Source organism: Canis lupus, chromosome 6 (genome assembly GCF_048164855.1).
Source record: "Canis lupus baileyi chromosome 6, mCanLup2.hap1, whole genome shotgun sequence".
In the NCBI taxonomy this organism is placed as follows: domain Eukaryota; kingdom Metazoa; phylum Chordata; class Mammalia; order Carnivora; family Canidae; genus Canis; species Canis lupus.
The window spans coordinates 65,166,747-65,181,644 of record NC_132843.1 but is presented as its reverse complement, the minus strand read 5'-3'; the positions used below and the strand labels follow the sequence as shown (position 1 = coordinate 65,181,644).

The 14,898-nt window shown below is 37.2% G+C and overlaps 1 protein-coding gene across 2 annotated transcripts in view; it reads left to right on the top strand.

The window, feature by feature from the left end:
• DHX9 (DExH-box helicase 9) overlaps window positions 1-14,898 on the top strand; it is a 58,820-nt gene that overhangs the window by 35,446 nt on the left and 8,476 nt on the right. For both annotated transcript variants that reach the window (XM_072830960.1, XM_072830961.1), the window contains 8 exons: window positions 4,574-4,715; window positions 5,136-5,218; window positions 6,687-6,843; window positions 9,024-9,124; window positions 11,067-11,280; window positions 11,424-11,518; window positions 11,820-11,893; window positions 13,034-13,186. In XM_072830960.1, coding sequence (XP_072687061.1) covers window positions 4,574-4,715; window positions 5,136-5,218; window positions 6,687-6,843; window positions 9,024-9,124; window positions 11,067-11,280; window positions 11,424-11,518; window positions 11,820-11,893; window positions 13,034-13,186 — 1,019 coding nt within the window. The remainder of the gene's footprint in view (window positions 1-4,573; window positions 4,716-5,135; window positions 5,219-6,686; window positions 6,844-9,023; window positions 9,125-11,066; window positions 11,281-11,423; window positions 11,519-11,819; window positions 11,894-13,033; window positions 13,187-14,898) is intronic.

Below are 14,898 nucleotides of genomic sequence, written 5' to 3'. Positions count from 1 at the left end.
TTAAACTAAGGCACAAAGAACTAAATAAATTGCCCAAGTTATTAACACAGGAAGTAGTGGAACTAGGATTCAAAACCAAACGATTTGCTTCATTTAACTACTACATTGTATTACCTTACCAGCAATAAGTGATGCATGTGAGTTTGTCCCAGAGCTTAGGGAAGAACTAATTAGCCCTTTCAAGCCTTGGGTTGAAGCAGTTCCCGTCCATTCTAACCCTGTACTTCTGGCACTTAGAAGGAGAACACTATATAGAAAGAAGCCAGATACCACCTCTTAGGCAGCCTCAGACCTTGACTTAGGGACTCTTAACCTGGGACACATAGCTGATACTTGGGGAGGAGTTGTGAACCTCAAAATAGCAAAATTTTAAATTTAAAAATTTTTGAAATTGATGTAGATCTTGATTGTTGTCTTATGTTTGATATAAGAGTTGGGTTTTTTGGGACACTTGGGTGACTCGGTGGTTAAGCATCTGCCTTTGGCTCAGGGTGTGATCCCAGAGTCCTGGGATCAGGTCCCCACATCAGTCTCCTTGCATGGAGCCTGCTTCTCCCTCTGCCTATGTCTCTGCCTGTCTCTCTCTTTGTCTCTCATGAATAAATAAATTAAAAACCTTTAAAAAAAAAAAAAAGAATTGAGCTTTTTGACTTAAAAAATTACGGATTATTGAAAGAATGGATGTTGCATTTAAATCAATGGCATTTTAGGCTTAAAAAATATCATAGGTCTACGTTGTTCTGGGAAAGGACTCTTTTTTTTTTAAATATTTTATTTATTTATTCATGAGATACACACACACACACAGAGAGAGAGGCAGAGACACAGGCAGAAGAAGAAGCAGGCTCCGTGCAGGAACCCCGACATGGGACTTGATCCCGGGACTCCAGGATCACGCCCTAGGCCGAAGGCAGGCGCTAAACCGCTGAGCCACCCAGGGATCCCCTGGGAAAGGACTCTTAACTTTCTTCTTAAAATGTTTGATTGCAGGGGATCCCTGGGTAGCTCAGCGGGTTAGTGCCTGCATTCGGCCTAGGGCGTGATCCTGGAGTCCCGGGATCGAGTCTCATATCAGGCTCCCTGCATGGAGCCTGCTTCTCCCTCTGCCTGTGTCTCTGCCTCTCTCTCTCTCTCTCTCTCTCTCTCTGTATCTCTCATGAATAAAAAAATTAAAAATCTTTAAAAAAATGTTTGCCCTTCCCATTCCCAAAACTGGCTATGAATCCTTTGCCTGATAGTGAAATTTCCAGCACCCAGTACTGTGACCAATAAAATGTCCTTGGTCTTTGTTTTGTTGTTTTTTGTTTGTTTTGTTAATATCTTTGCTCTTAATGTTTACCTGTCTTATAGGAGGTATATTTTTCAGGAAGGTGTATTGTTTAGAAGAGGAATCTTGAACTCTGCTCTGCCCTCCTTCCTTACTGCCACTCACCCTTTTCATCTCAAAAAACAGTTCAGTCATATAGGAAGAGATGCAGAATTCAGCAGATGAGCTGAAAACTTGTCTTCTCACTCAGAAGTTGATCACATGTCATGAGTAGAATAAAAGTCATTTCCTGTTGAAGTGAGAAGCTGTTTTTTTCACTAGCCATCTAATAGATATCAAAGCCAAGTTAGTTGATCTAGCCAAAAATGGCTTTTGTATAAACACTTTTTAACTTTCACTAGGTTGTGTCCTTTTCCAAATAATTTGGTCATTTCCACTGGTTTTATCTGTGAAATGCACAGGTTTTAATATATAGGCTATAACAAATGTTAATGAGTTACAGAATGGTATTCTGCTTCTTTGCATAAGAACACAGCTTTCACTTCTATTAGTCCTCTTTTATTTATATTCTTTCATAAAGTGATAGAATCATAAAGTTGAAAGATGCTTTGGAGAATTATTCCATCTTTTTCTCTGGGTGGAATGTTTATTATAGATGGTCACTTAACTTATGCTTGAAAATTTCCATTTGTGGGAGCCTGGGTGACTTAGTGGTTGAATGTCTGCCTTTGGCTCAAGGGTGATCCCAGGGTCCAGGATTGAGTCCTGCATCAGGCTCCTTGTTTACTGGGTAGTCTGATTCTGCCTCTGCTTGCCCTCCCTTCACTCCCTCCTACCCCCACTTCTGTGTGCTCTCTCTTTCTTTGTCTGACAAGTAAAATCTTTAAAAATAATTTTCCGTCTTATGCACATGCTGTTATTCTTAAAGGATGGAGATTTTTAAAGACTGTTTCTAACATTTTGGTATTATATATACTGAGATGAACATACTTGCACCTAAATCTTTATGTATTCCTTTGATTATTCCATTGAAATAAATTCACAAACATGGAATTTTTGGGTCAGATGATATACATATTTTAACTTTTTTTTTTAATATTCCATTTATTTATTCATGAGAGACACGGAGAAGAGAGAGGCAGAGACGTAGGCAGAGGGAGAAGCAGGCTCCATGCAGGGAGCCCAACCGGGATCATGTCCTGGGCTGAAGGCAGCACTAAACCGCTGAGCCACCTGGGCTGCCCCTATATTTTAACTCTTAATGCACTTGGCTCTATACTCACCTTAGGAAAAATCCCATCAAATTATTTATGAATAAAAGAAATGTTTCTCTTCAGTATGTAGCTAAAGGGGTTTTTTGTTTTAAAATCAGAGCTGTTAAGGATACTAGAAGCTGAAAAGTCAGAGAAGCGTACAAAAAATATGGGAAGAAGATTGCAGAGTCATTTGTTTCTTTAGCTGTTTGAATGAATAGTCATCTTGATACTGATTTGTGTGCATATTCAAGGAAATGTGGCCCGTAGTGCTTCTGAAGATGGTTTCAGAACCTCTTATGTTAATTTTTAACCTCTCCCATGGATGGCTTTCTTGAGTCTCTCTCTCTTTTTTTTTTTTTTTTTTTTTTTTTTAAGATTTTTATTTATTTGACAGAGTGCCCCAAGCAGGGGAAGTTGCAGAGGGAGAAGTGAGGCAGGCTCCCGCCTGACGTGGGGCTCGATTCCAGAACCCTGAGATCATGACCTGAGCTGAAGGCAGATGCTTAACTGAGCCACCTAGTTAGTGCCCCTTTCTTGAGTCTCTTAAGACCATTGTATTTGGAGGCCATATACTTAAGAACTGTAGTAAGTACTGCTTAGGGAATATGCTATCTGCTATCCATGGTTATTTTAGAAGGCTGGAAATATAGAGATAGTAGACCTGAAAGTAGCCCCAAGGAGATAAAAGCAACCCCTGAGTACCCAGTAGTAACTTCCTCTGAAGAGTCAAATAACCTAATAGATTTGAAGTTCTTCTAGAAGCCATCTATTTAGTAGGAATGTTGAAAACTTTAGGAAAGACAAAAATGGAATAAGGAGACAATAATGGGGTCAAGAATTTACCTGACTATAGAAAGCTGTGAACTTAAAAGGTCCCAGAAAACCATGTATTTTTGTACCTTTTGTGGAATATCATTTTTACATTTCCTGATGTAAGTATATAGTCAAACTCTTAAAGGATACAGAGCTCAATTCTTCATGTAACACTTATTCATAGTTAGGTGCAGAGTACAGGTCAGTAGTAAAAGCTAGCGTAACTCGGCAAGTCAAGGTACAAAAAACGAAAAAAATAAGCTCGGGAAAACCCAACATCATGTTCAAGGGGGTATCTTTTAATCCCTTCCCTAAAGGACTCTTAAATTAGGGTTATGGAAATGAATAGATCATGTCTTATTTTGATTTAAAGATAATTAACACCTTTAGTGAAGTCACTGAGGTTTTGTTTTGGACTTTTTTTTTTCTTTAAAGATTATTATTCATCTTAGATTTCCTAATTAGTCATGTCCTAACCTGGAATAACATTGGTATTTAATTATGAAACTCAGAAAAGTTTTCTCTAAGCAAGGAACTAAAGTACAACCTGTTATCAAGAACTTTTTACAAAATCAAATACAAGGCAACTTAACATTCAGTGTTTATAAATCTCCATCTACCTCTGTATCTTTACCTTTAGGACATATTATTATGTCCTCTATTTTCCTCGCTATGTAAGCTCATCAAGAACAAGAGTGATTTCATTCAATTTTCTGTCTCTAGCACTATCTATAGCACCTATATAAATATTCATGAAGAGTTACTTTATGAGTTAATAAAATGATTAAATGAAAGGTGGCCATAGTAGGTATGGCAAAGAAGGAGCTAACCTTCCTAATACCTATACAGCTCAGTTAAATAATTTTTTAAACACATGCCTTTACTTTGGTAGGCAGTTATAAGAACAAGCTCCCAATACATAATCTGTTTATTGGAAAATTACTCTGAATATTAAGAGTTTTGGCCAATGGTGAAGAGTTTATTTTCTATAAAAATGTAAGAATTATTTTATATACAAAATGAAAAACTCTTTAAGACTGTACCATAGAATTAAGTGGTAGGTTTTTTTTGTTTTGATGTATTCTAATAAATTATAGAGCTTGCTTAAAAAGATCGTTACTATTGTTGGTGTTAATTGACGAGCTGGAAGTAGGACAGATTTACTATAGTAATTTAATAACCCTAATAAGTGTAACTAATTTTGTGTCTTGAATCACTTTCTTTTTTCTTGTCTCAGCCCAGGAGAATAAGTGCAGTTTCTGTGGCTGAGCGAGTTGCCTATGAGAGAGGAGAAGAACCTGGGAAAAGCTGTGGCTATAGCGTTCGATTTGAGTCTGTCCTTCCTCGTCCTTATGCCAGTATAATGTTTTGTACTGTCGGTCAGTAGTATGTTTTATTTTGTTCTTTCACTTGGGATTTATATAATATTATTTATGAAGAAACTTGGTAACGGTGCAGAGTGGCAAGAAATAAAAAGGCAAGGAGCCAGTCTCAGAATTCTAATTTCAGTAGAACTTTTGGCACTTTCTCTCATGATGAGAGCATGATGTTACCCATTGGTTGTTGCAGCTTAGAGAAGATAAAATCTGCTTAAGTTACTAGAGTTATGTCTTTTAATACTCTATTTCAAATGTGTTTCAGAGCACGCTGTTACCTTTTTAATAATAACAACAGGTTACTATTTCTTCCCTAAAATGATGCTGGGGTTATATTAACCGAAGCATAGTTAATTGTCTAGAAGTTTGTTTCTTTGCACTTTTAAATGCAACCCCAGTAAGTGGGCTCATTTCTTTTTACAGGTGTGCTCCTAAGAAAATTAGAAGCAGGCATTCGAGGAATCAGTCACGTAATTGTAGATGAAATACACGAAAGGGACATAAATGTAAGTAAATTGAAAGTTAATAGCAAACTCCTAATATTCTGAATTTAAAAAAAAATCAAAACAGAATGTTTTCTTTCCCTTTTCCCACTTTTTACATCTTCTATCAAAATCAGGAACTTCAGTCACTAAGATAATAGACACTTGTTTTTAGCAAGCAGATAAACCTTTTTTTCTTTTTTAGCCCAGAATTCTGAAAATAAAGTCCTCTCATTAAGTATCATTACAGTGAGAGGTAGTGTAATTCAGTAACTGAACAGTTGATGATTGAATCATTCACAGAATTGTAATAATTAGTTTTTCTTTGAACTGGATATTTCTCTGGGATAAATTTTGTAAGTTATAAATTCAATATGATTAGTAATGTCTTTTTGGATGTTTGCAGCTCTGATCTTTTCCAATATTAATTATAATCATGACAAATTAGGAAGAAACTAGAATTTATTTCATGAAGTCAGTAGTTGTGTTTTATGTATTATAAAAAAAAAAAAACAGCTAGGAAACCACTCAAAAGATCCTATTGCAATAATCAGAATGTCAAATACTTAAGAATAAGTCAATCCTGTAGATGTTAATTCTCCCCAAGTTGAGCCAGTTTGAATGCAGGTCTAATCAAATTCCCATCAGAATTTTTCATAGACTTTTAGTAAGGTGATTATGAATATGTATGGAGATGATTTATGGCCAAAAATAACCAGGGTTTCTAGAGAAGAGCAGAATGTATTGTCTTGGCTTGACAGATATCAGGACTTAATTCAAAATCATAATAATTGAAATAGTACATGGATTGACAGTTTGAGCATTGAATTATTCAGAGTGTAGAAATAGGTGATGTGTTGAATGGAGCTTTGGTATAAGAGGGTGATACATGTTGGGTCATTGGGAAAGGTGAATAGGTTCTTCAATAAATTGAGCTGTAAACAAAGGGTCATCGTAAGGAAATAGTTGCATTTGTATCCTTGCCGTCTGTCCAGATACAAAAATCATTTCCAGATAGATAAGGACTTAAGTGCCAAAGCAATTTAAAAAATCTTAAGTAAAAAATATGAATAAGCATCTAGACAGCACTGTCCAGAAATAAGACCTTTTCAACATTTTAGAGATTAGTTTTGCAGGTGATCGGATAACTGCGTCTTGGCTTATCATGACTTTTCCCTCTTTCCTAAAGTATGTATATGTACAAATAATAAAGTTCAATGAAAATTTTGAGATGAATTCTTTGCTGTCATTAATTTATTTTTTCTTCCCTTCTCCTACCCAAATAGCACTTATTTCTAATTCCCATAGCTGTTAGGCTACAGCTGTTCTTAAAAATACTATTGAATCCCACCATAACGCTTTATCTTCTACTTCTGCAAGCCACCAAAGAATTTCGCTGAATTTCACTGATGTGAAATCTAACACAAGAAATCTCTTAGTTGTTGATTAGCATGAATTTCTTAACGCAATTTTTTCATTTGTATTTTAATAGACTGACTTCCTCTTGGTAGTGTTGCGTGACGTGGTTCAGGCTTATCCTGAAGTTCGCATTGTTCTCATGTCTGCTACTATTGACACCAGTATGTTCTGTGAATATTTCTTCAATTGCCCCATCATTGAAGTTTATGGGAGAACTTATCCTGTTCAAGGTAAATAGTTTGGAGGTGGAATGGGAAGGTGAACAACTTTTATTCCATTATGTTTGGATTTTCTTAATCCCGGAGGTTGGAGTCATAGTTCAAAAGATATTTAAAATACAGGCCAGAGTAGAATATCAAATACATTATAGCATTCTCAGGCTTTTTGGTCCAGCAGTAATGAGTATAGTCTGAGGAACAAGAACAAGTTTCATTCACTACTTGAGGAGTAGGCATATCCAATAGTTTTCTTGCCTTTTCCTTACTGCTAAAGATAACTTTCAGAATTACATACTGTCAGGTGTAAATCATAATAGCATGTAGATGTTTATGGGAAATACTACTAAAAAGTTTAAGCAGCCAGAGTCAAATTTTAAGAGAATCTTTCTTAGAGTTGGAGCAGGCATGTTTTAAAATGACATTAAGATGAGTGTTTCACGATAAGTATTTCTGATAAGGGTATTTTTGAGCTTTTTTACTTTCTTTTTTTTTTTTTTTTCTTCTTATTTACTTTAGAGAGAGAGCAGGGGGCTAGGAGAAGCATGCTCCCCACTGAGCGTGGAGCCTTAAGAGCCTAAGGACGGAGGGCTTGATCTCCCCCAAGGATAATGACCTGAACCAAAACCAAGAATAGGACACTTAAGTGACTAAACTACCCAGGCGGCCTATTCCTTTACTTTCTTCAAAATATTTTACCTTCACCATTTTTTAAGGACAGTCATTTAATTTAATAGCTTGGTTAAAAAAATTGATTCTATCTAGCAGTCAAATTGAGGACATGAAAATGAGCTAAAAAATTCGCTGTGTGCATATGAAATTATAAATATTGGCTACATGAGGGTGCTATTTTTGAAATTCAGAAGTAAGGTCAGCTTTAGCTGTATAGTAAAAGCCAACTGCAGTTGTATCTTGTGAGTTGTATCTTGTGAGGGTATAGGTTGACAGTTTTAAAACTGTTTACATGTATATTGAGATTGATAAAATAAGTGGATGGCAGATGGGGGAGCCAGGTTTACTGTTGGATTGAGAGGCTGTAGGTAAATAGGAGGGAAAGCTTGAATGAACCATGTGGTATACAATTACATGTGGAAACGTCAGTAAGAAGTCCAAGTTCCAATACCAGGGAATAGATACAGAAATCATTACAGATATGTATGAATACATGGGTGAGAGTGCATGTGTATATTTCTTAGCTCTGTCTGCTGACCACAGTGATGGAGATGGACACAGGAGCCAACCTGAAAGAGCTGGAATAATTTGAGCAAAAATAAACACAGTACTGGACTATAACCCTAGGGATAAAATAAATACCCATGAGTCTATATGGTGGTTGAATAAATAAATGGGTAATACAGATCTCTCATATGGAATAATTTCAAAAAAATTATGTAGATATTCTCCCTCATACCTCAGAAGAGTGAGGCTTACCTCCCTGTTCTGGAGTGTCTTGTGTTTAATTAATGATTTGCTTCCACAGAGTAAAGTATGGAAAGAGAGAAACAATAATAACTTCACAGTGACTTGGAGTATGTTTGTATACTCTAGTATATACTATTTGCAGTAACTTGGAGTAACTTGACAGTCACTACCTCAAGTGAACAAGTTTAACGTCATCAGTGATGAGTCGTATTGGTTGTGTGTACCCTTGATATAATGTGATGAGTAGCACTTTGTGGGGCTCTTTGCATATAGAGGAGTATTGTTTATAGATTATGAGACATTTCTGGGCCCAGCAGAGAAACACAGGAATAAAATTGATCAGATATTCCAGCTTTGCTGATGTCCTTTTTTATAGTAGTAACTAAAAGGAACCCATTTTATGTGTGCATCCTGATAGAGGAAGGATGGGTTACAGTATGTTACCATATACACATTCTTTCCTTGCCTAACTGCCATACCTTGGGAGTAGTATATTGGCATAGTGTATACAGTGTATACATAGTGTATACCTTGTAGACATTCCACAAATGATTGAGTGTTGTATACAGAGGGTACCCTATCTGGCTTAGGGGGACCATGTAGGAGAAATATCTCACCTTCTTTCAAAGTCCAAGTTATTGGAACACTGAGTTTGGAAAAAAGGGTTTTTTATTATGACTGGAATTTTTTGCTATTTATGAAGAATCAGATTGAAGGGTTTTAAGGTAATTTTGAGTTTTGAATGATATTTACCTACTGGATTGTCTTGGCAGAATATTTTTTGGAAGACTGTATTCAGATGACCCACTTTATTCCTCCACCAAAGGACAAAAAGAAGAAAGATAAAGAAGACGATGGTGGTGAGGATGATGATGTAAGTGAATCTTCATTGAAAATTTTCATTAGTGACAAATTGATATTATCACAAACAATGATTTTAGTAAAAACATGCAGTGAGTTAGCATTATAGAAAACTTTCTTGGGCACCTGGGTGGCTCAGTGGTTGAGCGGCCTCTTCCTTTCACTCAGATCGTGATCCCGGGGTCCTGGGATCTAGTCCTGCATCAGGTTCCCTGCAGGAAGCCTGCTTCTCCCTCTGCCTATGTCTCTGCCCCTCTATGTCTCTTCTGAATAAATAAGTAAAATCTTTTTTAAAAAACTTCTTTAAAAAGTGACTATCATGTCTTTTTTTTTTTTTTTTAATTTTTATTTATTCATGATAGGCACACAGTGAGAGAGAGAGAGGCAGAGACACAGGCAGAGGGAGAAGCAGGCTCCATGCACCGGGAGCCTGACGTGGGATTCGATCCCGGATCTCCAGGATCGTGCCCTGGGCCAAAGGCAGGCGCCAAACCGCTGCGCCACCCAGGGATCCCTCATGTCTTTTTTTAATTGATATATTTTACTCCAAAGGATTCCATGTCGGGTGATAAGCTTTTTTCATATTACAAGTTAAATCCTCTCTAGATAAAAGTCAAAAGAAAAAGGAAGAAAGAGATGTTTAAAGGCCACATGTGGTTAGAAATAATTCCCAATTTTACAAGGGTTTGTTTTCCATGGGTCACAGTACCTAACAAGCTGGTAGAAAAGTAAAATTTTATGCTCCACCCTAGATCTACTGTATCACTGTACATTTTAACAAAATCTCCACTTGAATGATATGTACAATAAAGTTTTCGAAACAGCAGTTCCCCTCCTAGATTATAGAGCCTGTGTAGTGGTGGCATCAGATGGAGAGTATTAAACCAGGGAGTCATGAGGGATTTCCTAAGAAGACCATAAAGGAAAATGACACTTATTTTGAGATGTGGACCAATAATAATATAAAAAGACATCTTATATATGGAAATTTGAACAGACCATGAAACAGCAATGCAAAATTTGATAGGAAAGAACCTGGCATGTTTTTATTATTTAGTTAGTTATTAAAGATTTTATTTATTCATGAGAGAGACACAGAGGCAGAGACACAGGCAGAGGGAGAAGCAGGCTCCACGCAGAAGGCCCGACGTGAGACTCGACCCCGAGTCTCCAGGATCACGTCCTGGACCGAAGGCAGCGCCAAACCATTAAGCCACCTGGGCTGCCCCTAAGGCAGACTTTTTAGAAAATACAGACCACATTATTTTGGAAATAGATGATCAAATGAAGCTGCCAACAGGACAGTGATTTAAGAATTAAAGGACTTGGGACACCTGGGTGGCTCAGCAGTTTAGTGCCTGCCTTCGGCCGAGGGCATGATCCTGGATTCCCGGGATCAAGTCCCACATCGGGCTCCCTGCATGGAGCCTGCTTCTCCCTCTACCTGTGTCTCTGCCTCTCTCTCTCTCTCTGTGTCTCTCATGAATAAATAAAATCTTTAAAAGAAAAAAAATAGAATTAAAATTTGGTATGTGATGAACTTGGGAATTACACAGGTTTTGTGTATAGATAAAGCAGTTAATTGATACACAGGCAGGATTTATAGGAGCAGTTCATTAATTAGAATATTTTTGAGAAACCAGTGGAGTATGGTCATAAGAGAAATGGACTTGGTAGAAGAAGCCATTAGAAGTTTCAGAGTCAAATTTAAGAGTTTGTGCTTGAATTTTAGACATTGCTTATGGGAAATACTGGTCGTGAGAAAAATTCAGTATCTCAACATGTAGTAGGTTCTACATTTTTGGAAATTGTTTCTTCTATATGCCAGATATGACTAATCAGCAGAATTAATAAGAGCATTAGGTGTTATTTGAATGTTAAGAACAAATCTAGAGACAGCTCGTGAACTGTAGTAATTAAAACAATTCAAAATATGTCTTCCTATTTATTTGCAGGCAAATTGCAACCTGATCTGTGGTGATGAATATGGTCCAGAGACAAAGATGAGCATGGCTCAGTTGAATGAAAAGGAAACTCCTTTTGAACTCATTGAAGCTCTACTTAAGTACATTGAGACCCTTAATGTTCCTGGAGCTGTGTTGGTTTTTCTGCCTGGCTGGAATTTGATTTATACTATGCAGAAGCATTTGGAGATGAATCCAGATTTTGGTATGAGTATTTTTGCTTGTGCCCTAGGCAGCATGTGAAAAAATGTAGTGTTGTGTCAATATTTGAATTAAAATGTGCATAATGTAGAGCAGTTTTCAAATAGACTATTATTTTTTGGCCTTAACCTTTTCTTATTGTTATAGGAAGCCACAGGTATCAGATTCTACCTCTGCATTCTCAGATTCCTCGAGAGGAACAGCGCAAAGTATTTGACCCAGTACCAGCGGGAGTTACCAAGGTAAGTATAAACATTTACACTTACGGGGTTAGAAGTTACATTGATATTAAACAGGTATTAGAGGCCTTCAGAGAGCTACCTCCCTCAAAATTGTAATTCATCTAAATTGAGGAGGGAAAGAAAGGGTCTTCTCTTTCTGAGCTTACTAATAGTAATAAGTAAGTTTTTTATTAGGCAGTGGGTGAATTTTTTTTAATGCTCCTGGAATTCTCATCATTTGTTACATGAGCAAATGATTCTTTTAAGTGTGTAAGAGGAAAATATTTTCTGAGGTATAATTTTTCTTAATATGTCTTCACAGGTTATTTTGTCCACAAATATTGCTGAGACTAGCATTACCATAAATGATGTTGTTTATGTCATTGACTCTTGCAAGTAAGTTTCCAAGGAACCTATTTGCCTAGAATAAATCTTTAGAATGTTCCATTCAAAAATCACACCTTTTTTTTTGAAATCCTGTGTTCTGTAGTGTCTATAATACTGTGACTATATATACTTGGTTATAGGCTAATTACTAATACTTGGTGTTGAAAGTGACCAAGCTTAGCACTAACTTTTGAGCTTTCCCACTGCTCTTGTTCGTGGATATTTGCTCATTTCTCATTGGGTGTTTCCATTGATCACAGCCATATTGTGGTATACTGTTCAGTGTATAAAGATGATCAATATTTATCTTATGACAAATATCCCACCTATGGGACATTCACTCAAGAATTAAAAGGATTCATATTCGATAAAGCAATGAGCCGGGGAAATACACACGGATGCATTATGTAGGGATAAAAAGTACACAATTACATGGTAATTGATACACAGAGAGGACAGAAAAGTCAAAACTTTGTTCTGTCTGGCCAGCTTGTGCCCTGTGTCTTTCTACATAGTACCTCAGCCTCCCGGGGTAATTGAGAAAGATCTACCAGTGCCCACTATAGGAATGGTGAGTAGCAGGCAGCTCTTCTGTGCCAATTCCAGTCATTTAGTGCCAGCTGCCTATGTGGAACTTTGAAGGATTCTGAGGTTGCCTTAGGGGTTCAGCAGAACTGTGTGAGCACTGGTTGGTGAGGTCATCAGAAGTGCCACATACTCAGGTTTATCACCTAACTTTTAGATCATAGATATGCTGGAGGTTATACAAAATTTTGAAATAAATTTTGCTTGAGTAATTACTGATTACTTAAATATATGTGCTAAATCCTATTTGAATGCTTTCCATTTATTAACTCACTTAATGTTTATAAATAAAAACCCTATGAGGTCAGTAAGAGTATGTTAGCCATTTTCAGATGAGGAAAATGAGGCACAGAAAGGTTAGTAACTTGTCCAGGACCTGTCCAGCTGGTAAGTGGCACAGACGTGTTGTAACTGCTTCTTAGGAGGTTGACCATTCTTCGTGCTGTTGCTCAGGCTTCATGTCAGCATAGCTACCTGAAAAGTATCCATCCTCTAGTGGAAATACCATAGTTATGTACTGGTGATACATGTGAATCTTAGAATTAGCCACTGTTTCCTATTTAGGCAGAAAGTGAAGCTGTTCACTGCTCACAACAATATGACCAACTACGCTACAGTATGGGCATCCAAAACAAACCTTGAGCAGCGGAAAGGACGAGCTGGCCGCGTGCGGCCTGGATTCTGCTTTCACCTCTGTAGCCGAGCTCGTTTTGAGAGGTAAGACCAATTCTTGAATCAAGATTACAGATTTGTTTTTTTACCCCTTCATAGAATATATCCCCCCACTCTACCCACTATGAACTTAACAAACTCAGCACATAAATGCTTTTGGTTACATATATTGGAGGATAGATACTTGGCTTAAAAAACAAGATTGTCCAAGAATGAGATTGTCAGTGATTTGCATGTTTGATACTGTTTCCTGCTTACTACAAATCATTATTTTGGCTCCACATAGGTCACTTTAGGATTACTGATACTTACAGAATGGTTAACTTATTGTACTTTAAAAAATACTGTATGCCTTTTGGGGAATGTTTGTGGTTGGGACTTGTTGATTTAAAAAAAATATCCTTATCTCTGAACTCCAGGTTGGTTTGTTTGTTTATTTATTTATTTATTTATTTATTTTTTAATATTTTATTTATTTATTCATGAGAGACACAGAGAGAGAGAGGCAGAGACACAGGCAGAGGGAGAAGCAGGCTCCATGCAGGGAGCCTGATGTGGGACTTAATCCCGGGACTCCAGGATCACCCCCTGGGCCAAAGGCAGGCACTAAACCACTGAGCCACTCAGGCTGCCCTGAACTCCAGGTTTAATAAGATGCATAGTTATATGTTTCTGAAGATCTATGTGTGTGCATTAGCTTTAACTGATTAACTATAAGATAGAGTTAGGGCTTTTCTACATGTGTATATTTATCACAATAAAGAATTGCGGGACAGATTTAATTTAGGTGGCCAAATGTGTATATAATGCACTGAAGAGAAACCAAGGAAACTTTGACTTGTTTTTGTCCTGGTAACTTAAATGGCTCCCTGGTAAATTGTAAATGTGGGTTTATTTGAGCATCAGAAGTTAGCTCAGGAGACTGGCTGCAACATTTGGAAGATACCTACTTTTTAAAGGTTAGATTGCCCTTTGAAATTTTTTTTTTTTTAAGATCACAGAGCGAGAAAGAGGCAGGGACACAGGCAGAGGGAGAAGCAGGTTCTATGCAGGGAGCCCGACATGGGACTCGATCCCGGGTCTCCAGGGTTATGCCCTGGGCGGAAGGCAGCACTAAACCGCGGAGCCACCCAGGCTGCCCTAGATTGTCCTTTGAACTGAAGAAACAAGTGCTGTACTTGAACATCTTAGTGAAAATCACCTACTAATTAGTAATGGCATGAACCCATAGTAAAGATTTTTGTTCTTTTTTCTGTAGGATAAGAAACAGATAACACTATATGCTTTTTTTTCTTTTTGCTATCTGCATTTATGTAAACTTTATTTAAGCTGACTTAAGTGTCTTGCCAGCAGTGTTGGAATCATCTGTAAATTGTTCCATGAATTTTCATCATGAACAGTGAATAGCCAAGAAGTGAATTAGAAATGTAGAGAACTGAGGGCCCCTGAGTGGCTCAGTTGGTTAAGCAGCCAACTTTTAATGTTAGCTCAAGTCTCAATCTCAAGAGTTGTGAGTTCAAGCCCCATCATGTTGAGCTCCTGCTAGGCATAGACCCTAGTTAGAAAAAAAAAAAAAAAAAAAAATTGAGACCTGGATTTTAATACCATTTATACCTATTATATCACGTAAACCTAAATATTTACACTCTTGTAGACCTCTTTCCCCATTTTGTAAAGTGAGATCAAGTTGCTTAACTTTGTTTCTTCAGTTGAAAGAGGAAGATAGATAATACCTAACCCACAGGATTTGAGAACTA